Here is a 21,141-nt window from a genome sequence, read left to right as displayed (position 1 = left end):
CCCGCGCTGTTAACTGTTAACCGTAGCAGGATGCCCTTCCCCTACAGAGGGTACTTCGAATTCGGTCCGCCACTTGGGCTGTCATCCTCGACCTTACCTTGTAGACCTTATTGATAAGCCGCTGTTTACGATCTACTCACGGATCTACGGTTTCATTCGATCATCCACAATCTACCTGAAGTCTATTACTTGTAGGTTTTGCTTATTAAGCTTTAAAGTGATTGGTTATTGATTAATTAGGTTGTAGGTTTTTAATATTTATAGCACTTATAAAATCATATGTGGGTTCAATGAAAATATGTATAAATAATAATTGATAGTGTTTAAAAAGAAAATTATTATTTAATTAACCGAATTAAATTAATTATTATTTCAAAAAGCAGGAGGTCCTAGTTTAAGCCTAACGTTTTTTCCGCAGTAGGGTGTTTTTAATTCGTCTTTCCAAAGCCACTGTTATTGGTGTAAACCTCTGTTATAGTTGCTGGACTCTGTGCGGCGCTTAAATTCGCATTAACAGAGATAAGTGGTCAGCTGTTGTGTGCGTGACGGAGATGTAGAAATTTTGATTTGCCCGGCATAGTCGGACCACTTTTGCGCCGATTATTAATCGTCTGGCAAGATCACTGTCGCGATAGAGTGGGCGGCATTATCAATTATGGAAAGGTACGCCGAAGTCGGGTCAATAAAGCCAGCCAGCACGGGTCAGAATGTTCGGAACACAGTGATTCATCGTGGAAATCATGCGAGTACCACGCGAGTAAAACTGGAAACACGAGCGAACTTCTCCGATCGTTTTATAAGCCAATTACTTTGTGAAATGCCTAGCGATAGTATAAATTTGGAAAATTATCTTGTATTTGGAAATGTTCTGATTAGTGAAGTTCGACCGTACTAAATGCGTTCATTATTCTTAAAAAATCAATGCGCGATTGCTACGTGTATTGGTATGGTTAGGGTATATGTACATTAAGTTCTACAGGATAATTCATCAGCATAATCGTAGGAACTACTTCCCTTCCACTAGGGACGCTTCCGCAGGACGCGCTCGATGATCTGCAGAGTGTGCGGTTCCTTGAGGAAGGTCCTGTGTGTGCCCTCCACCACATGCATGTCGATCTGGGCACTGCAAATCTGCAAGGATTGGAGGGAAATAGTCATTAGATAATGCTGTAGGTAGATAGATAGATTTGTTAGGCACTTACCTCCTTGAGGCCATAGTCCTGGGCCATAATCGCATTGTGCTCGGCCGACTTGATCAAGACCACGTCGCTGTGGAGCTGCTTGGCGCCCTTGTAGCTCTCAGAAAGTAGGAGCTTCTGTTTGAACATGCAGGCGGCCTTCTTGATCTGTGACGATGTTCAAATAATATGGTAGGTTAGGTCTACAAACACAATATAATGCAACAATATGTTTTTAAGTGCCTCAAGCTAATTGCGAAGAATATGCACCATAATAATACACGAACTATTTGCTCGGCATTTATTCAGGCACTTTTTCCCGTCTGTTAAAAAGTACACACTTGTGCAGTGACTCCCGGTAATAAATACTACTTGAAAGTATAAACACACCCATAAGTGTAAGCAAATGCATCAACTTAGTCTACAAGTACTATAGTTAAGCCAGTACTTAATCATCAATCAAATAGATAGATGTTCAACAAATGCTTGCCCTTTTACGGTGTTTTGGAAATCTAATTGACACATATATTATCAAGCAATATTGTAATTAGAACCGCTAGAGACCCACCACTTCTCTGGTTTGCTGCGTGTAGCCAGCCAGAGTGTCTGCTAGTTTGTCGAGCTTGGAGGGCCATGACTGGACTCCATCGAGGAGTTGCAGCAGCTGTAAGGATCAATATATTTATAAGAACGATTCATAGGATCAAGCACAACAAGGAGCCCCACCTGGTTGTAGTCCACGTCGGCGAGCAGAGCTCCAAAGTAGGCCAACGTCATGGACTGCTGCCGGTTGAGGTCGTCCGTCTGCTTCTTGGCCTCCTGGACATAACCGCTGGCCATGGTGGGCGCTCCGTCTAGCATGATGACCTTGACCCCGAAGCGCCGCTGCTCCAGCGCCACAGCAATGGCGTGGGCGAGCAGGCAGCCGTAGGAGTAGCCCACGATGTGGTAGGGTCCGAGGGGCTGGAGCTTCTGGATCTGGCGAAGATAGTAGGCGGCACAGGCCTCAATGGAGTCTAGGGGCACTTGCTCGGTGCACTGCAGCCCGTAGGCGGGGCAGGTGAGCGAGGCGGCCAGCGCCTCCACGGCTATTGTGAATCCCTCGATTGGAGCCAAGAAGAAAACAGCTGGATCCTCGCTGGCCACGGGCGCCTTTGACCGAAGGCGCACCATCACCTCCTGGGGTAATACTTCCTTGGCGAATACCTTGCGCGTCTCATCGCTCTGGGGCTGAACCTCCACACAAGCCTCCTCCTTAATCCTTGATAGGTTGGAAGAGGCTGAGGGCGATGAGACTGAAGCGGAGGGCGGTTCCTGGGCGTCTATCTGGCGCAGGGCGCTAAAGGTCAGCTGGCGGATCTCCTGGGCGCTCAGCACCAAGTCAAAGTGACGCTCCAGCGTCTGCTTGATCTCTGTGCTCATCAGCGAGTCCATGCCCAGGTCGAAGAGGGTGGTCTTGTCGGAGACACTCTTAACATCCCTAAGTCCCATGATATTCGCGATCGTGGCTATCAAGCTCAGGCGGTTGGCCTGCTCCGTCTTGCGCTTTTCCGCCACCACCATGGAGGCCATGACGGGATGGGGCTGCTGCAGAAACAGGTCCAGGGTCTCCAGACAGCTGTTCATCCGCTGCGGCAGAGTACCGCCCACAACTGTTTCGTTGTTGCCCATGTGCTCGATGATCAGTCCGGTGTCCCCAATAGCTCCCCATTGAATCGCTGTGCCGGGATAACCGTATTCCTGCCGCTGCTCGCAGATCCTTTCCATAGTGGAGTTGGCCAGTCCGTAGTTGGTCTGTCCCATGTTTCCCCTGCCGCAGGACAAGCTGGAGAAGCACACGAAGTACTCCAGTGCAGGACAAATTTCCCGGGAGATCTTGTCCAGGTGTATAGTGGCCATTAGCTTCGGTGCACTTACCTTTTCAAAGTTCTTCGGGCTTTGATCTTCGATCAGTCCATCACGTAGCACTGCCGCCAGGTTGAAGATGCCTCCAACCAGGGCCAACTTATTACTAACCTCTAGGAGTCTCTGGCAGCCGACAGCGGTGGTCACATCGTTGGTATCGATCTGAACCTGGACTCCACGGTCGTGCCAGTGGCGAATCATCAGGGCCTGGTAGCCGCTCTTCACCCCAGAGCGAGAGCTCAGAACCAGAAATCGGGCTCCTCTGGATACTAGCCAGTTGGCCAGCTCCAGACCGAATCCCCCAAGTCCCCCCACCAAGATGTAGCTCTTCTCTGGATGCATGTAGGAGCGTGGTATGGCCTGAATTTGCCTAAGTCGCGGGAGAGCCGCCTGCTGTTCCTCCTCCAAACGTACCTTGATCACCACCTTGCCAATATGTTTGCCGGACGCCATAAAACGGAACGCCTTCTCGATCTCCTGCTCTGCAAAGACTGTGGTAGGCAGCGGCTGCACTGCTCCACTCTTGATACCCTCCGCCACCAACTTGGCCACCATTAGCTGCATGTCCTCCTCCCCTTCCATCACGCTGTCCAGAAGGATTCCGTGGAAGGAGGTGTTCTTGAGGAACACCGACATCCCTAACGGAGTGTTGTTGCTCAAGTCAAACTTGCCGATCTCCAGGAAGCGGCCATTCAGAGCCAGACAACGGATGGAGGCTTGCAGCTTCTCCTCGGAGAGAGAGTTCAGCACAAGTTCCACTCCATTTCCGTGGGTTTCGCTCATGATCAATTGCTCGAAGGAGGTGTCTCGCGAATTGCCAATATTCTTAGCCTTCAGCTTGGGGAATCGCTTTAGCAGGAACTCCCGCTTCTCCTTGCTGCCCACAGTGGTGAAGACAGTCAGTCCGTGAGCCAGAGCCACCGAAATTGCCGCCTGACCAACTCCTCCAGAGCCGGCGTGGATGAGGATCCTTTCACCCTCCTTCATTTGACCCCTGACCACCAAAGCGTAATAAACGGTGGCATAAACACAAGGAACGGTCGAAGCCTGCTCCATGGTCCACTTAGATGGGACTTCCCAGAGTAGATTCCTGTTGGCCAAGCAGTTGGTGGCCAAAGATTTGGCAGTAACCATTGCCATTACACGACGGCCACACGAATCCCTGCCAGCGAATTCCAGACCAAGGACGCAGTCCTGGTAGGCCAAATCCCCAGGCAGAGCATCCACTCCCAGTTTACCGGAGGCCAACATTACATCCCGGAAATTGAGCGGAGCATAGTAAACGGTGCAGGGCTCAAATTGCGACTGGATGGGACTGGAACGAGGACTCTCGATCCAGCGAAGTGATGAGAGATCCCCCTTGACCAGGGTGTTTACATACGCCTGCTCCACTGGCAGCATGGGCGGGCGGGATTCCATCTTCAGGTGACGGTAGCTACCCCAGCTTCCATTCCTGTACACATTGATGACCATATCCTTGGCCAACTGTGCGGAGTAGAAGGGATCGTCCAGGGAGAACTGGGGCACACCTTCATCCAGAATAAGGTATAGCCGTAGGAAATGCCCTCCAGCTTCCCTCTTCAGGCAGTTCATCAAGCCCAAAGCTCCTGAATTGGGATCACCCTGGGCCACCAAGTAAAGGTTCTTCTCTTCAGCTTGGGCCTTGGCAAAAGAGTTCTTTAGCTCGTTGACCCACTTGAACTGTTTATTGGCGAGGTGAAGGGTCAGGGCTTGGATGGACTGCACCTTCGATAGTTTTCTGACCAGAACAAGCACTCGGTCTGTACCGAAGAACTGCTCCAAAACGGGAACCAGCTTAAGTTTGTTCAACTTCTCCTTTCCTATAATGTTATACCGGCTGGCTGCTTCCTCCAGGAGCAGGAATCCCGAATCGGACTTCAGACTATCCAAGCAGTGCTGCAGATCCTTGACAGAGTTCTGGGCTAGCATATTCACAGAGTATACGAAATGGCATTGCTGCTCCACTGCACCAGCTGTGATATCCTTGGCTATCACCCGAATACCGTGCTCCTTGAGCTGCTCACCCAGTTCGGATTCATTGGAGGAGCTGGTAACCACCGCCATGTCGCCCACCAGAATCGGTTCCCTTTCGATCAGCTCGAGAAGCTGGACAGCACTCAGCGCATCCAAAGTGGACCGGGATCCAGCCAGTTCAACGCCCTTGAGCTTTACAGCTCCACCGCTGTTCTCGATGATTAATTGAATGGCCACCGCTAGAGCTGTGCTCCTTGACTTTTCCTGCTCCTCCCGCTGACCCAAGTGCTGGTAATGAGGCCAGAATCTATAGCGCTCCAAGCTGGGTGGAGATTGGCCACCAGAACGCCTCTGGGTCTGGGCGGTCTTCATCTTGTGTATCTCCACTCCACCGCACTTGACTACGGAAATGTTGCGATGCCAGTTGACAGTTAACTTCTGTTGGTGCTTCTTAGCCAGCTCCAGGTGCTTCAGAGGGTCTATCAGCGCCCTCTCTATTCCCGTGGGCACGTACAGTTCTCGAATATCATTGCTCAGGATACGAAACTGCAGCATGGTGTCCATAAAACTAATCCAATTGTCCGCCCACTGAAGCTGACCCGTCACCGCCGAAATATCCGACTCCAAAATGCCCTGGAAAACACCAGTGTAGTCGTAGCCCCTAAGTCTTAGCTCCTTGTAAATGTCCTTGGTGCTCAGTTTGTTGGAGCCGGCAATTCCCGGTAGATATGACAGCTGAAGCTGCTCCAGCTGCACATTGCTCACCAGACGGATCTTGCCAGATGCCACCAGGCTGGTGCCTTCACAGATTTCAAAGGAGCTGCTGCCCGGAAAGAAGCTGAGTGTTAGTTTTACCACAGTGCCCACGCTGAGGATCGTGGCCCGATGGAAGACCACATCCTCGAATAGCACGGGCGTGCGCAAGTAGTCCAATCCCTGCTGTTGGGCCAGACTCATCCAGGCCAGGGTCATGTAGCCGGTTGCCGGGAACAAGACTCTGCCGTCGATCGTGTGCCCCGCTAGATAGGCGTTATCCTCTTTGCCCAAATCCAGCTCCACACTGAGCTGTCCCGCCTGTCTGCCGCCCTTGAACTTGGGATAGTTCCATTTCTGTGAGTGATCCCAGCCCACTAAGGAGCCCAGCATGGGAGTGCCACGGGAAACGGGATAGGGGATGGAAGGGGAGATCCTCAGGATCTGCGGCTGCCCTCCGGCAGCGTAGAGTCTGCCCAACTGGCTCAGCAAGAACTCAAAGTTATTGACATGACCTCGCTGCATCAGACTCACATAGCTAATCTGCGGACTTAAGGATCGGAGAATCGCCCTGAAAAGTCCATGGGGTGCGATCTCCACGATGAGAGCGTTTTGGGGAATCCGCTTGACAGCTTGGTGAAAGAGCACGGGGGATATGAGGTTGTTTATGAAGTAGCCAGCCGATGCCAGGTGGTTCTTATCCGACTCCCACTCCGCTTCTTTCACACTAGTACTAAGCCATCGAATACTCTTCTTCTTGGGCTCCGTGATCAGTCGCTCCAGACTGCTACGCAGCATGGGAGCCGCTCCTTCAATGTACGGACTGTGGAAGGCATAGCCTCCAGAGCCAACCTCCCTCACGAAAATACCCTTTGCCGTGAGGTCCTCTATCATCGCGTCCATGGATGCCGGTGGCCCAGATACCGTGCAATTGTCATCACTGTTGTGACACACCGGATAGCAATCCTTAGGGATCTGTGATCCGATCTGCTCCCAGCTCAAACCTACAGCAGCCATCTTTCCGCGCGGCAAGTCCGGAGTGTCCAGGACGCTCCTGCCGCGCCAGTAGGCGGCCAGCACTGTTTGTTCCGCCGTTAGACATCCGTCCATGTAGGCTGCCCCCAGCTCACCAGCCGAATGGCCAATGATTCCATCTGGCCGTATGTCCAGCACCCGAAGAAGATCCGTCAAAGCCACCTGCACGGCGGACACGGAGACGAAGGAGTACAGCATGTTGTCAAAGGTCCGCTCCGTGGAACGGGTAAGCACGTCTATAAGATCAAAGTCCACCTGGGCCAGAACCTGAAAAAGATTAAGGCAGGGAAACAATTATATGCATAGTATATACAAATCTACAAAAGTATTAAAGATGAGAAACAACATTTAAAATCTTAAAGAGGTGTCATATTGATAGGTTAGCTTATAAATAAATAGTATTTATGCATTATTAGCGATAAGATTGGCACTACGTAGCAAAAGCTTTTATATTTTCAAGGTTACTTGGGTGTCTACGTAGAATTAAACCAGTTGTTGTTGGTCTAGCCAAGTTAAAATATTTTTTTTTATTTATTATTATTTTTTTTATTTATTAATCAATAGCATTACGTTTGTCCAATGTAGTAGAGTTATATAGTTGAATTTATGACACAAATTATAATCACATTTTCAACGACAGTGCATTAACAATTTTAGTCATGGTGCAAGTGAAGTGTGATCTTTATTTGCCTTCGATAAAAACATATTACAACATAATAATGAAAGAAGAGAATGAAAGAATATAAATGGGATATTTTGAATGTATCATTTATGGCCCCAAAGGCAAACGCCATCGGGGCTCTAAGCAAAAATTGTGTTTAGACTCATTAGAGTGTTCCTCTCCACGGAAATCTTTAGTAAAAGGCGAAAGATTTATTCGACAATTGAAGAGAAACCAGAGTAACTTTTCAGCTCCCGCCAAGGATCCCTAGACTCGTTCTGTGATAGAACTTTTTGGGAATTCTAGGGGACGAGAAATCGAAAAGGTATGACCCGAAGGTAGGCAATGCTAATGGAATACTCAGGTACTTCAGGTAAGAAACTCGATAGAAATACTAAGGGATCGAAGCATGATTTTATGTCATAAACCATTAAGGAATATATTATTTTATACAATAAAGCGAATTGCAATGTACTAAAAATTATAATAATGGAACTTACCTCGGCGCAGTGCTGTATGGAGTTCCGGAACACGTCCAGCTGCATGAGATCATTGGCCATGCTGGCCCATTGACTGCCCATGCCGGCGTAGACGAACCAGATGGGTCGCTCCTCCTCCTCGTAGGGCAGCACCTCCTCCTTAACGCATCCGCTGGTTCCGAGGACAGCGTATCCCCTGAACGGATGCAAGGGAATAGGATGCGAGTGGATGTCATTGATAAGGGTTAGCAGCTCCTGATCGTGCCTCTGCTCGGTGGCGACTTTCAGCAACTGATGCACTGCATCATCCGTGCGGCCGGAAGAGGTAACTAGCCTCAGGGACTGTTCAGCTTCTCCAGCCTTCGGGCATGCCTTAGGCTCTTTGGCTTTAGTGTGGGACTTAAGTACCACATGGGCATTGGCTCCTCCAAAGCCGAAGGAGTTCAGACCCACAATGCCACCCTGCCAGGGAAGATTGCGATCCACCACCTTAAGCTTACCCTCAACCAGAGCCGGAACCGAAGGATTGGGTGTGCGATAGTGCAGATTCTTCGGAATAATGCCCTCCTCCATGGCGATGATCATCTTGGCCAGGGCACTCACTCCCGAGGCTGGTTCCGCGTGACCCATATTCGACTTCACTGAGCCAATGAGCAGCGGAGTGTGTCGCGAGGGGCGGCAGAAGAAGTTGCTCAGCATGTTGGCTTCCTGGTCATCGCCCACCGGTGTGCCGCTCCCGTGTGCCTCCACGTAGACCACCTCGTCCGGATTGAGGCCGATCTCGCTGTAGGTCTCCTCCAGCAGGGCCTGCTGCATGCGGCCGTCTGGGAAGGTAACGCCCTGCTCCTTGAATCCGTCCGTATTGGTGCGCACATTCAGGATGCTGGCGTACACACGCTTGGCCACCTTACGCCTCTGAAGCAGCACAACGGCGCAGGTGTCCGCCCGGGCATAGCCGTTGGCCGCCGCATCGAAGGTCTTGCAGGCGCCGTCGTGGCTCACGATGCCCAGCCTGAGGAACTGGAGGGCAAAGATGGGCTTTAGGATGAGATTCACACCCGCCACCAGGGCGTAATCACAGCGACCCGCCCGCATGTCCGCGAAGGCGTGGTTGAGGGCCACCAGCGAGCTGGAGCAGGCGGTGTCCACGATGAAGCTGGGCCCCTTGAAGTCGAACGTGTAGGAGATGCGATTGGCGAACATGGCACGCGCACAGCCCGTCAGGCAGTAGCCGTTGATACTGCTTGGCTCCATGTTGGGGATCTCGTGCTCCGTCTCCACAAAGGACAGGCCTATGTAGACGCCCGTCCGGCTGCCGCGCAGCTGTGCGGGATTGATGCCTGCATCGATGATCGCCTCGTGGGTCAGCTCCAGCAGCATCCGCATGCAGGGGTCCATCAGCTCCGCCTGCTTCTGGTGGACGCTGAAGAACTTGTCGTCGAACTTCTCCAGATCGGAGTCTTTCATTTTGGCCATACGCTCGGGAAGTCCATAGATGCCTTTTAGTGTTTGATGCAAGTTTTAACATTACAATCGTATTTAAAGTCTTAGTAACCTGTTTGTTAGATGGTTTCATATTCATTTCTAACGGCCCGGCAGCATTTCGCGGCCAGGCACTAAAAAAATTGCCTCGGATAACTACTCATCACTCCGCTCCATTGCGTAAGCTCTCGCTCCACAACTGAAGCGGCGATCGAGATAGATAGAATGATCCCCGGCACTCGATGGGGATTCTACGTTGTATTGGCATAACCAGTTGGGAATTACTTGGGCGCATGAAGGAAAACGAGGGCGCTCGAAATTATTATCGCGAAAGCGGACTAAGAGGGGTGGATGTGTGCTATGAGTCAGCCAGTTGAGCGCCTCTAGAGCGGCTTGCTTTCAAACGAGGGGAGACCCAAGCGGTAGTGTTATGCCTTGCTTGGGCAATTGAGCACCCGATCGAAAGTATATTGTCCTCTTTTAATTTCTTGATATAACATTCTCATAGGCATAAGGATAACTACCTCTATTAAAAAGCTGTACAAAACAGTCCACTATTAATCCATTATCAAATATTGTCGTGGGATTAAGTATAATTTGCTCTGTTTATTAAATGTACAAAACTATAGTACTTTTTCCAAAAGATGTCATCCCGATTTTTTTATATAAATAATCAATATTTTGTATATAACTATCTAAAAAATGATGCAAGAGTAGAGTATCATAGCTCCCTGAATTCGTAATAAAATTTACTATCGATCTGTATTCAAGCCTTCAAATTTTTAAATTTTGACATTTTTCATAAAATTTGATGATGGTACCCCTTATCAAAAATGCGAAAATTGGTCAAAAAGTGAATTTTCGAAAATTAGCAAAAAGTGATATGGATGGTTAGATCAGTTAATTAGCTGCATAAAACAGTAATTCCCTCAGCTGTGCGACCTTTTTTGGCCAGATTTTGATGAAGAGACCCATTGAATATATTGTATTTTAGCAAGAAGTTTGCATTTTGTTTCTACTCCCCCAAAAATTCCATACATAAAGCTTGGTACTTGCCTGCCTCCCAACGACGCGGCTCATCTGTGACCATGTCGATGCCATTGAGCAGGTTGTACTTGAACTCCTCGATGTTGCTGCTCTCCGGCAGCTTCCCGGAAAGTCCCGAGATCACAATGTCCCCATCCTCACCAGCGGCCGAATCCGCCTGGGCTTTCTTCCTGCTCGGCATTTTGACGTTTCTTTTGTTCTGGCTCAGTCTGTATAAGGATCTAGAAATATCGCAAAAGAACCCTGGGTAAATATCCACAATACGTGACCCTATAGCATCCATGATTAAAAGGAATAGTTTGAGCATATAAAAATCCATTTCGCAGTTAGTAATTTATATCTAACCCTTTGCTGGCATAGAAAATTTGTTATTTTCAACTACAGAATACGTTTTAGAATTTCCAACAACTCGATTCAACTTAATCGGACTCTTGCTATCAGCATGTAAACAACATTTCCATCACAAGAAATTGGTCACCATAAAGTAAAAAAAACACTGTTAGCTGATAAAGCTATTGTTTTACGATTTGGTCGATTTTGTAGAAATGGGTACAAACAAATTAATCTATCTATCTATAATATGGGTGGAGTGTGAGTTTGTGGAATTTCAGTGGCCTGCACTTCATATATCTATCATTTCAGAGGCGATATACTTAAGTGCATAAATAAGGTGCACCATTATAAAGTGCTCAATCGGCAAATCATGAGTAATATGCTCGAGATCGCAGCGATTCAGACCACAATGAATATTGTCGCCCTGCTGATAAGGAACCACTGCACCGGAGTCACCTTTCCTTCCCCATCAACACTACGGAAACGGATCGTACGATTCCACCACTCAGTAGAATCCAACCTGGAGCAGCGAGCAGGGAGCAGGGAGCCGGGTGCGGGTCACTGGGTTCCCTGTTGCCAAGTTACGGGAGTCGGCTCTCGAGATAGTCGTCCAGCTCTCGACTGCGTGCACTGCAACGGGTCGGGATCGCGGACGTGGACGCAGAGGGGCAGAGATCCGATAAGCTCCTGATAGAATATTCCCCCAATATGGGGACTCAACACTCCAATCAGCAAAGGCGACGCGTGCCAGAACTCACACAATGGACACAACGTACTGAATGTTCGCTTTGCTGGGTTCAAAGGTGACCGGAATACAGATTCAAAGCGTTTTGAGAAGTAATTGCGATTGTAGTGGCGGAATCTTTTATGATCTTCAACGGTTTCTCACTTTTTAGAAATGTTTCTTGCCACTTTTTATATGTTTAAGGATTCGTAATATCCTAGGAGTTCGATTTTTTGGTAGTCCATGGGTTTTTGTGCATTTTTACAGACTTTGATTGGTTTTATAATATTTCGAGTCCTTATTTCACAAAAAATAAACTTAAAGGACACATATATATGGTTTAATATATTCTCCTATTAGCATTCACAATTCATTGGCATTCTTCGATTAGGGAGCCCACGTTCGGTTAATTGAAACACTACACCATTCTCATTAGACACTTGACGAAATTCTTTGAATTAAAGATAAGTAGCCTGACTATTGGGAACTTCAGTTTCGTGGATTCGATTTGTATGGCGTGTTATCCTGGCTGGGGGAATTACGTCTTGGTTTTAACAATTTGCTTTTCTCGGGAAAAAAAATCTAGCTCGCATTTTAGAACACGCCACTTCTTTGGTACACTTCACATGACTCACATTTCGTATGCCACTAATTCGGATGGTATCGTTTTTGGACGGCACCTTATTTACTTGGGTTCACTGATCGCGTATCCTTTTCGAATGTGCCGTGTGTTTTGCGGGACAACCAGGATGTCGGTTGGGCTAGTAGGTCCTTCTAGTTGGCTGTGGTTGTATATCCTTTTGGTGGGCACGTATAGATCCGACTTGTTGCGCAGACAGACTGAACAAGGGCTGCACTCGCCGGATTCCTTATATATATCCGGTTTGCGGGGTCCGGGGACGGCGGTGGCCACCCGATGGCGCATTTTAATTTCCCCGTAACTATAGCATATAGAAAACCCACCGATCCCATTATGGCAACCAGGCGCGCTGAATTATTCATTTCTATGCAAAACGCGCCTCTAACTTCGACCAAATGAAATAGAAAATGCGACGTCGAGCAGGACAGGTGTATCCATTTGGTTTTCATTTTTCCGTGCCCCTGCCCTGGTAATTAGTCCAAGTGTGCGCCATCGCAGCCGACTACGCCTAGTTAACCCAGTTGCTCCACAGCCCTACCGTCTGGTTCAATAACACGCCGGGGGTTGCAAGCCATTCGCAATTGTATTATTTATTGGACGGAACAGAGATAGCCATGGTTTGTCCCCAAGTTACTTCTTTGGCGCTACCCCAGCAGTCTTCTTGGCCCTTTTTAGGCGTCCTCCTGACCGCTTCTTGGCTGCCAGCTTGGTTGCCAAGGTCATCGCCATTCGCTGCTTGACCAGCTGGCGTCCCAAGCGGACAGGGATTCTGTTGCTCACGGGCACCTTAGTCTTGTGTGTACTTCTGCGATAAGTAGGGGGAATGCGGACCTTCCTAGCGGCCAGCGAGATGATGCCCAGGTTGACGCCCAACTCCAGGGCAAACTCCACCGCACGCTTGAGGCTTCCGAAGGCTCTGACGTGCTCCTCGAGCATAACGTCCTTGATGTTCTCAACCAAGTCGTCCACAGAAGAGCCTGAAAATTTGGAAAGTTATTCTTTAATCGAAAGCTCCATTAAATCACTTACACATTTGCGGCTCGCGACTTAGCATGTCCATAATAAACGGCAGCAACGTAGGTTCATGTTTATCCATTAAAAATTTGGGTTTACAACTCGTAGTCTCAAAAGAGGAGTGTTTGTGTGCCGATCCAAATAGATCCAATAGCTTAAATAGAAAAATTTTTGTGTGTTGGCCCTGTGAAGGTTGGGAACTTATTTAAAACACCACGCATCCTTGATCGAAAGTACTTAAGTGTCAGACGGCTGCTTTGATTCGCCCGTTTCACTGTTTAAAATACAAAATTAAATCAAATTAATACACCAAACGAAAGAAATGCGTGCTAACGAAACCCTAATACTCTTAATCGTATGCAAATAATTTCCGAAAGAATGCCATAAGAACCGCGACGTTGCTCCAATTTCGGTTTAATATCGGAATGGGTCATCATTAATAGATGAATTCGGGTACTTAAAAGTACATACTTCCTACCCATCATCCTGGCGCTACCCCAACAAATAATATTATTGCGTAAGGAAACCCAATTGTGCACATCGTAAACACGTTGACAAGTTCCATTATCAAAACAACAACAAGCTCACTCAGTGGATGATATTATTATGTTTAAATGCTTACATATCTCAAGTACTCGGGTTTGTTGCCGCCTTGACAATTTTTCCCAATAATAGCTAATTTCATTCAGACATCAGATAAGCGCTGGGATTTCAAGGTCTTCCGACAGCTCAGACTAAAAGTTTCCTTCAGCTATTTTGGCTATTCTAGTTGTGGGTACAACCAATATTAGGAGAATCTTAGGCGTGTTATTCCCTGAAAGAACAGAGCATTTCACTATCTATATTGGTTGTGACTACTTTAAGGGTATTTCCTCATCGGCTAGCATCGGTTTGGCACCACTCCAATCATATCAAGAGTGACGGGCCCGGTAACAAATTGAGAGCTATTAATAAAAACCAAAACAAAACAGAGACGCGTGCATTCTTCGCTTTTTTCGCCGGCAATGTCGGATGATAGCGGCGGTGGAGAGGCTTTTCGTTGGCTTTTGGAAAGCCTCGACCCCGGCGATAGCGGCCTGGTCGTGTTCCGATGCTCTGGAGCGTTGCGAACGCATGTGAGCGATGTGATTAGAGCGGGCTGGCCGCGTGCTGCGGAATCACCCCGCCGCCGGCCACTCAACCTCTGATAAGGAATCTGGGTATCGGGCGCTGCTACGGCAGCCAGTCAGCCAGGCGATGGAATAAATTTAGACGCACGGAAATTTTCGCAGGCCGCTGGCGTGTGTCGTGCCTCGTCAACATTGGTCCCGGAATTTCATTAGTTTGCGATGGGCGCACGACCGGGACTATGCTTGCCGAAGTTGAATCATTTAAGCTGCAGCTACACGACGACCTTCAGGTACAGGGCGCTGCAGGTCCGTGGACGTTCACGGTGATTTAAAGGTGATCCCTGACGGAGGCCAGCGCTCTAATCACGCTGATCATCGATTATTTTATATAGGAAATATATTTATATGCGTCAGTGGCTTGGCCTGGAACTACAGTCTTTGAACCGCGCAAGTGATGCAATGGAATGGCGTCAAAGTTATACTGTTTCACTAAGTAGATTGCTCTACTGTTTTAATTAACCAACACAAGCCTTTAATGCAACAGAAACAACAATATCAGCCTGCTAGTCGCCAGTTTCCTCTCGCAGCTTCACCACAATTTTGCCCCGGAGGTGCCCGGATTTCATCTTCTCAAAGGCCTTTGGCAGCTCACTGAAACCGTAGCTGCTATCGATCAGCGGCATCAGCTAAAAAGGAAGAATGTAATTAGTTTATAGAGTAGCTCGGGAGAACAACTCTTACCTTTCGCTGCTCCACTAGTTTCTGTAGGAATTGAATTCCCTGGGGGGCGGGACTAAAGAAGCCCCATTTGACAAGGCCTCCGCGCTGCGTGACGGACCTTACGTTGGTCTGGAACAGATCGAACACATTCTTAAGCGCTCCCACTCCCAGTCCCTGCTTGTCGATGTTGGCCAGCAACGGAGATGAGAAGGTGATGTACTGGCGAAAGTCAAACTTCGATTCCGCCGCCTTCTGACCTCCTTGTCCAGCGCAGTCCAGCACAATGTCATAGGGTGCGTATTTGCACAGCTCCTCCATGGCCTGCGGGTTGTTGTAGTCGACCACTAAATCGGCTCCCAGATTGCGAACCATTTCAATGGCATTTTCGCTGCAGGTTGCCAAAACTTGTACTTTCTGGGACTTAAGGATTTGTATTGCCAATGTACCAACGCCACCGGAGCCGCCAAGGACTAGGACCCGCTTGTGGGCACCTCCACCGGAAGCAGTTGTGGCTCCACAAGGACCACCAAGGCCTCCGGTTATGTACAGACCCGACCAAGCCGTCAATCCGGCATACAACACGCTGGCGGCCTCGCTGTCATCCAGTTCTTTGGGTGCAGGAGCAAGCTACGGACTACAAGTTACTTGAAAGACCTTGTAAGTAGTTCAACTACTTACACAGTATGAAGGAACGGCTACGTACTCCGCATGCGAGCCAATGGTGGCCTGTAGGGGTACCACTCCCCAGACGCGCGATCTCAGAGGCAGCGAAACACCCATTCCCGTCTGCACCAGCTCACCGCAGAACTCGCGGCCCAGAATAAGTGGAAACTCGATGCCGTCGCCCGGCTGGCAGCGCATCTTGTTCAGCACTGTGGCCCCGTAACCACGGAGCATAGCCAGGTCGATGGGGTTCACTGCCGTCGCCCTGATGCGTACCAGACACTCGTTGGAACTACGGATCTGGGGTATCTTTAGCATGTCAGAGAGCTGCAGCTCGTCTATATCGCCGTAGTTGTGCAGCTGCCATCCGCGCATTTTGTCCGCGGATTTCGATGTCGGTGGTGGCGCTGCCTGGTCATTTGTTTGTGAGCCGGAAAGCACGGATTTCGCACGGGCTGAAAACTGGCGCCTGTTTAGACGGACTAACTGCCTCAGGCAGAGGATAGAAATAACGCCGGCTGCCGTCATCAGCGGGTTATACGAATTAAAAATTAGAGATATTGCTTAAGAAAATATGTTCCTTATTTTGTTTTGTTTTTGTTTGCTGGCCAAACAGCTGATATTATGTCAACAATAATCGCGCAGAGCCGATACCTAGTTTTTGTTATCGCCGTTCAAATCGACCAATCAATGGTTAAACAAACAAAACACTAGGGTTTTATAACTACATACAAATATAGTTGGCAAACGGTCTATGTTAGTATGTAACCTTGGCTTGGGTAATAAGAGTACAACCTAAATGCATTATAAAGAACACCAATTTAATTTCATTGAGAGTAGTGAGGTATTTAAGGGTTGCTACTTTAAAAAATCGCTTTACAGCACTCTTTCGCAAAACGCAGTATGGAATATTTAGAACCATTTCTTAATTAAAAAAAAATCAAACGCGAAATGCTGCAAGTTTTGTAAATAGCATAGGAAAACATCGTATTTTTAAGTGAAAAGCGAATTTATAGTGCAATAATGTTTCTGCCCGAAACAGCCACCTTCTGTATCACCCTGTTGGTCTACGGAGCAATTCTCCTACTCCTGATTTACTATGTGAGTGTGGTTTTCCATTGAAGAGAAACATTCTGAAAGTACAATTTTTTAGGTCCTGACACTGGCTGACCTGGAGTGCGACTATCTTAATGCCCAGGAGTGCTGCCGACGCCTCAACTTCTGGGTAATACCCAAGTTCGGATCCCACGCCCTGCTCTGTGTCCTTCTGCTACTCGGAGGCCACTGGGCGATGTTCCTCCTGAACCTGCCGATGGTGATTTGGCTGTTCTACGAGCTTCATCGCCAGCGGCGCGATAGCCTGGGTGTCTACGATCCGGTGGACATACACAGTCGGGGATTGCTGAAGGTCCACCTGAGAAATTGTATGATTTATCTGGGCTACTACTTCGTGATGTTCTTCGTGGGGTTGTACTGGTGAGTTAAAAGTTTAAAACTGCATGTTAATCTCTACGAAGTTATCGGATCCTTGTCTTTACAGCCTTATTTCGTCACTAATCAAGGGAGATCCCATCAAGCGTTATGAGGACGACGAAATAGTAACGGATTTCTGAAGTTTAGCCAAATAAGCCTGCACCAAAGGGCTTCCAGCAAATTTCTTCATCCTAGGCCGAACTACAAAGTCTGGTTATAGTTTCTATCAGAAATTCTGTAACTAAAACTTAGGCGTACATCTCACAAAACAAGTTTCCTCGAACACTTTCGCAGAACTTGATAAGAGCATTTGACTGCTTCTCACAACCTAAACCCGAAATGGATTGAAAATTTTCCTTAGACTAGTTAATTTATTTTTTTTTTTTTTCAAATCATTAAAAAAGACTGTAACACCGCAGTGTGCTCAATCGCGTTAACAGGATAGACGAAACACTTGCCCAAACCAACCTAGTCGCACTTCATCTTCACTTTATTTATTTAATCTTTAGCAATATAAGCGTATTCGAATAGAAATCACAAAATACATAACCATACACAGTAAGCTGTTCTTGAGTCGATCCTCTGTTATTGCAAAAAGTCGACCACCTCCTCCAGTTCTCTTTGGCGAGCCTGTTTCTGGGCCCAGCGCGCCTCCGCGGTCTTTACGCTGACCACCCAGCGATCGTGAGCCAGCTTGATTCCGCACACAGTGTCCTCCGGAGTTTTTGAAACGTTGGCTCGTCCTCCCTGTGACCTGCCCATATAGGTCTGGGCATCGGAACGAGGATGACGGCGCGCGGCGGGACATAATTTGCCGCCCTTTGGAAACGGAGGCTCTGACAGGTATTTCTTAAGGCAGCCCTGGTGAAATAGATGGCCACAGTAGACACGCTCGATGAAGAAGTCCGCATTGTCATCCTTTTCTATGTCCTCTGGGTACTCGGGTAGTACGGTACTATCACATATGGGACAACGTTCTGTGTGAAAGTCACGGGTGGCCTCCAGGCAGAACTTCAGCGAGCGTTGCAGACTCCTAACAGGCCGAAAATTGGCTAGAGCCTCCTTGCTCATACGGATCGGCGGCTCCACGCACTGCCGGGCTATCTCCTTCGACTGGCCGTTTAGGTAACGCACGAGCACGGCTGGGAGATTGGAATCTTGGCCGCGCAGTTCCACACTCTGCATGGGATAGCTGTCCGGAACAACAGCGGTTACTCTGTAGGTGTAGCGTCCGCCCGTGGCGACCAGCTCTACGCTTTTGTTTTTCTGCTTCAGCTTCAACTGGCTCTCCGTGCCTCCAGTCTTGATGTCCGCTCTCAGCTGCTTGATCTCCTCCAAGCACACGCACAGCGGATTATCAGTTAAATACTGTTGGGCGAAGGCCAGCACTTGCAGTGCCTGTGGCTTCCCGAGGAAATCCCTGGCATAGTCGTCGATCAGCCGGGTAAGCTCCGTCAGAAGCATTTCGGAGTACACACGACTCTTCAGCTCCACCAGAATTTGGGTGCTCTGCGGGTAGTTTTCTGGAAATCGAAGGCACATAGTCATCGAGCGATTCGGCCGCTCCGGGTATATGTCAACCCGGATCAGGGAGTTGGAGCAAATAATGATCTTCGTGTGCGGCACCTGCTTCTCACATTTTGCTCGGAACTCCGTGACTTCCTGGTCAATAAAGCTCATTGTTGAAGTCGGAATCTTTTGCGAATTCGCTGCTGTTCTCCTATTGGACTGTTTTTGAACAGCTGCTAGTAGCAAGTAGTGTTGTGAAAGGGTGATATGAATGTTTCAAATGGTGACGAATAAAGTGTACGTTTTAGTCGATATTTACATTGTCAGTTATGTTAATCTGGATAAAAAGGTTATTTCTTGAAGGAAATGGCTAAACGGAAAATATTAAAAAACATTGGTATAAAATTGTTGGGCTAACTTTTCAGAAGCACTTAGAAATTTGATGAGTCACAAGAATGCACTTCGTCATAATCTCAGCCATGATATGCACTTACCCCCATCGCTTTCCAGCACTGCCCAGCTGACGAAAAGCCTAGCCACGTTGTGAAAACGCCGACGAAACGCGAGAGAATCGAAGCTAATCCGCCACTGGAACTGAAATAAAGCGTAGCTAAAATGGTGCTGGATCTGGATCTGTTTCGCAGCGACAAGGGCGGCAACCCGGACCTCGTGCGCGAAAATCAAAAGAAGCGCTTCAAGGATGTGGCGCTGGTGGAGACTGTGATCGCCAAGGATACGGAGTGGCGTCAGTGCCGCCACCGTGCCGACAACCTGAACAAGGTGAAGAACGTCTGCAGCAAGGTGATCGGCGAGAAGATGAAGAAGAAGGAGCCGGTGGGTGCCATGAGCGAGGACCTGCCCGCAGACGTGACCAAGGATCTCACCGAAATTGTGGCTGAGACACTGCAGCCGTTGACCGTTAACCAGATCAAGCAGCTGCGCGTGCTCATCGACGACGCAATGACAGAGAACCAGAAGTCGCTGGAGCTTGCCGAGCAGACAAGGAACACCTCACTGCGGGAGGTGGGCAACCACCTGCACGAGTCCGTGCCTGTGTCTAACGACGAGGACGAGAACCGCGTGGAGCGCAACTTTGGCGACTGTGAAAAGCGCGGCAAGTACTCGCATGTGGACCTCATCATGATGATCGACGGCATGAATGCGGAGAAAGGAGCCGTGGTATCCGGCGGACGTGGTTACTTCCTTACCGGAGCCGCAGTCTTCTTGGAGCAGGCTCTCATCCAACACGCCCTGCACCTGCTGTACGCCCGTGACTACGTTCCCCTGTACACGCCCTTCTTCATGCGGAAGGAGGTAATGCAGGAGGTGGCCCAGCTGTCACAGTTCGACGAGGAGCTCTACAAGGTGGTGGGCAAGGGCAGCGAGAAGGCCGAGGAGGTGGGCATCGATGAGAAGTACCTGATCGCCACCTCAGAGCAGCCCATCGCCGCCTATCATCGCGATGAATGGCTGCCAGAGGCTTCGCTGCCCATTAAGTATGCTGGTCTGTCCACCTGCTTCCGCCAGGAAGTTGGCTCGCACGGACGCGACACTCGCGGCATTTTCCGCGTCCACCAGTTCGAGAAGGTGGAGCAGTTCGTACTGACCTCCCCACACGACAACAAGTCGTGGGAGATGATGGACGAGATGATCGGGAATGCGGAGCAGTTCTGTCAGTCGCTGGGCATTCCATATCGCGTTGTTAACATCGTTTCCGGTGCCCTCAACCATGCAGCCTCCAAGAAACTGGATCTCGAGGCCTGGTTCGGCGGCAGCGGCGCTTACAGGGAACTTGTCTCGTGCTCTAACTGCTTAGACTACCAGGCCCGTCGACTGCTCGTCCGTTTCGGCCAGACCAAGAAGATGAACGCCGCCGTCGACTATGTGCACATGCTGAATGCCACGATGTGCGCAGCCACTCGCGTCATCTGCGCCATCCTGGAGACCCATCAGACAGAGACGGGCATCAAGGTGCCGGAGCCATTGAAGAAGTACATGCCGGCGAAGTTCCAGGATGAGATTCCGTTCGTCAAGCCCGCTCCCATTGATCTGGAGTTGGCCGCCGCCGAGAAGCAGAAAGGCAAAAAGGAGAAAACCAAGAAGGACCCGGCCGCCGGTTAAGCCTAAAGTTCACATCAATTACTACGAAATATACTGCAAAACTAAGCTTGCAAAGTCCACAAAATTTTTGTTACTTATCGACTTATCTAATATTTATGGCATTTATAGAAACTATAACGATTAAACTGGATCAAGCTGTGCTTTGAATGCATTCGCCAGTCTTTGTTATTTGGGGGTGAAGGTTTTTTTTAATGGCGGTATAAAAAATAATAACTGCCCAATAAATCCTAATATAGAATGTAGGTCTGGACATTAATGGTTGATAGGGAAAGTCACCCCGGCCGGCAGTTTTCGTTGTCA

General features: G+C 48.8%; 6 protein-coding genes and 1 non-coding gene across 9 annotated transcripts; 2 read left to right on the top strand and 5 right to left on the bottom strand.

Moving 5' to 3' along the window:
* Positions 1-225: 225 nt before the first annotated feature.
* Positions 226-12,453, bottom strand: LOC116803584 (fatty acid synthase). The gene is made up of 7 exons (XM_032727477.1): positions 12,228-12,453; positions 10,545-10,756; positions 8,028-9,505; positions 1,905-7,133; positions 1,747-1,842; positions 1,203-1,346; positions 226-1,131 (listed from the first exon to the last, which is right to left on the bottom strand). The coding sequence occupies exons 2-7, from the start codon at positions 10,714-10,716 to the stop codon at positions 1,021-1,023; spliced, it is 7,230 nt and encodes a 2,409-aa protein (XP_032583368.1). The 5' UTR covers positions 10,717-10,756; positions 12,228-12,453; the 3' UTR covers positions 226-1,020.
* Positions 7,652-7,770, bottom strand: LOC6613201. The gene has a single exon (XR_048548.2). It is a non-coding gene; the product is annotated as a U5 spliceosomal RNA (small nuclear RNA).
* Positions 12,454-12,796: 343 nt separating the features above from the next.
* Positions 12,797-14,749, bottom strand: LOC6613199. Of its 3 annotated transcripts, none has more exons than XM_032727637.1 (3): positions 13,869-14,749; positions 13,262-13,430; positions 12,797-13,209 (listed from the first exon to the last, which is right to left on the bottom strand). In XM_032727637.1, exons 1-3 carry the CDS (start codon positions 13,929-13,931, stop codon positions 12,863-12,865), a joined length of 579 nt encoding a protein of 192 aa, XP_032583528.1. In that variant the 5' UTR covers positions 13,932-14,749; the 3' UTR covers positions 12,797-12,862. The 3 variants fall into 3 exon arrangements, with proteins under 3 accessions (XP_032583528.1, XP_032583534.1, XP_002037680.2); XM_032727643.1 differs by lacking the exon at positions 13,869-14,749 and adding an exon at positions 13,484-13,839; XM_002037644.2 differs by lacking the exon at positions 13,869-14,749 and having other exon boundaries at positions 13,262-13,839.
* Positions 14,750-14,834: 85 nt separating this feature from the next.
* LOC6613198 (reticulon-4-interacting protein 1 homolog, mitochondrial) lies at positions 14,835-16,390 on the bottom strand. Its single transcript, XM_002037643.2, has 3 exons — positions 15,754-16,390; positions 15,097-15,702; positions 14,835-15,041 (listed from the first exon to the last, which is right to left on the bottom strand). Exons 1-3 carry the CDS (start codon positions 16,264-16,266, stop codon positions 14,919-14,921), a joined length of 1,242 nt encoding a protein of 413 aa, XP_002037679.2. The 5' UTR covers positions 16,267-16,390; the 3' UTR covers positions 14,835-14,918.
* A 255-nt stretch (positions 16,391-16,645) lies between these two features.
* On the top strand, positions 16,646-17,773 carry LOC6613197 (protein cornichon homolog 4). The gene is made up of 3 exons (XM_002037642.2): positions 16,646-16,839; positions 16,892-17,214; positions 17,279-17,773. Exons 1-3 carry the CDS (start codon positions 16,762-16,764, stop codon positions 17,349-17,351), a joined length of 474 nt encoding a protein of 157 aa, XP_002037678.1. The 5' UTR covers positions 16,646-16,761; the 3' UTR covers positions 17,352-17,773.
* LOC6613196 lies at positions 17,690-19,008 on the bottom strand. Its single transcript, XM_002037641.2, has one exon. The coding sequence runs from the start codon at positions 18,889-18,891 to the stop codon at positions 17,797-17,799; it is 1,095 nt and encodes a 364-aa protein (XP_002037677.1). The 5' UTR covers positions 18,892-19,008; the 3' UTR covers positions 17,690-17,796.
* A 223-nt stretch (positions 19,009-19,231) lies between these two features.
* Positions 19,232-20,992, top strand: LOC6613195 (serine--tRNA ligase, cytoplasmic). The gene has a single exon (XM_002037640.2). The coding sequence runs from the start codon at positions 19,336-19,338 to the stop codon at positions 20,839-20,841; it is 1,506 nt and encodes a 501-aa protein (XP_002037676.1). The 5' UTR covers positions 19,232-19,335; the 3' UTR covers positions 20,842-20,992.
* Positions 20,993-21,141: the final 149 nt, after the last annotated feature.

The sequence above is a fragment of the Drosophila sechellia genome, chromosome 2L (assembly GCF_004382195.2).
Source record: "Drosophila sechellia strain sech25 chromosome 2L, ASM438219v1, whole genome shotgun sequence".
Taxonomy (NCBI): domain Eukaryota; kingdom Metazoa; phylum Arthropoda; class Insecta; order Diptera; family Drosophilidae; genus Drosophila; species Drosophila sechellia.
Note: the sequence above shows the minus strand (reverse complement) of the source record. Positions and strands in the feature narration are given on the sequence as shown.

Excerpts from the sequence above, each read along its gene's own strand:
- LOC116803584 (XM_032727477.1), bottom strand. The coding sequence starts at position 10,716 with ATGCCGAGCAGGAAGAAAGCCCAGGCGGATTCGGCCGCTGGTGAGGAT. Across the intron at positions 7,134-8,027 it reads CCATACAGCACTGCGCCGAG|GTTCTGGCCCAGGTGGACTT; the intron begins GTAAGTTCCATT and ends AATCTTTTTCAG. Across the intron at positions 1,347-1,746 it reads CGCAGCAAACCAGAGAAGTG|ATCAAGAAGGCCGCCTGCAT; the intron begins GTGGGTCTCTAG and ends ACATCGTCACAG.
- LOC6613198 (XM_002037643.2), bottom strand. The coding sequence starts at position 16,266 with ATGACGGCAGCCGGCGTTATTTCTATCCTCTGCCTGAGGCAGTTAGTC. Across the intron at positions 15,703-15,753 it reads TAGCCGTTCCTTCATACTGT|CTTGCTCCTGCACCCAAAGA; the intron begins GTAAGTAGTTGA and ends TGTAGTCCGTAG. Across the intron at positions 15,042-15,096 it reads AACTAGTGGAGCAGCGAAAG|CTGATGCCGCTGATCGATAG; the intron begins GTAAGAGTTGTT and ends CTTCCTTTTTAG.
- LOC6613196 (XM_002037641.2), bottom strand. The coding sequence starts at position 18,891 with ATGAGCTTTATTGACCAGGAAGTCACGGAGTTCCGAGCAAAATGTGAG.
- LOC6613199 (XM_032727637.1), bottom strand. The coding sequence starts at position 13,931 with ATGAAATTAGCTATTATTGGGAAAAATTGTCAAGGCGGCAACAAACCC. Across the intron at positions 13,431-13,868 it reads AACCCGAGTACTTGAGATAT|GGCCAACACACAAAAATTTT; the intron begins GTAAGCATTTAA and ends CAACCTTCACAG. Across the intron at positions 13,210-13,261 it reads AAGTCGCGAGCCGCAAATGT|GCTCTTCTGTGGACGACTTG; the intron begins GTAAGTGATTTA and ends CCAAATTTTCAG.
- LOC6613195 (XM_002037640.2), top strand. The coding sequence starts at position 19,336 with ATGGTGCTGGATCTGGATCTGTTTCGCAGCGACAAGGGCGGCAACCCG.
- LOC6613197 (XM_002037642.2), top strand. The coding sequence starts at position 16,762 with ATGTTTCTGCCCGAAACAGCCACCTTCTGTATCACCCTGTTGGTCTAC. Across the intron at positions 16,840-16,891 it reads TCCTACTCCTGATTTACTAT|GTCCTGACACTGGCTGACCT; the intron begins GTGAGTGTGGTT and ends ACAATTTTTTAG. Across the intron at positions 17,215-17,278 it reads TTCTTCGTGGGGTTGTACTG|CCTTATTTCGTCACTAATCA; the intron begins GTGAGTTAAAAG and ends TTGTCTTTACAG.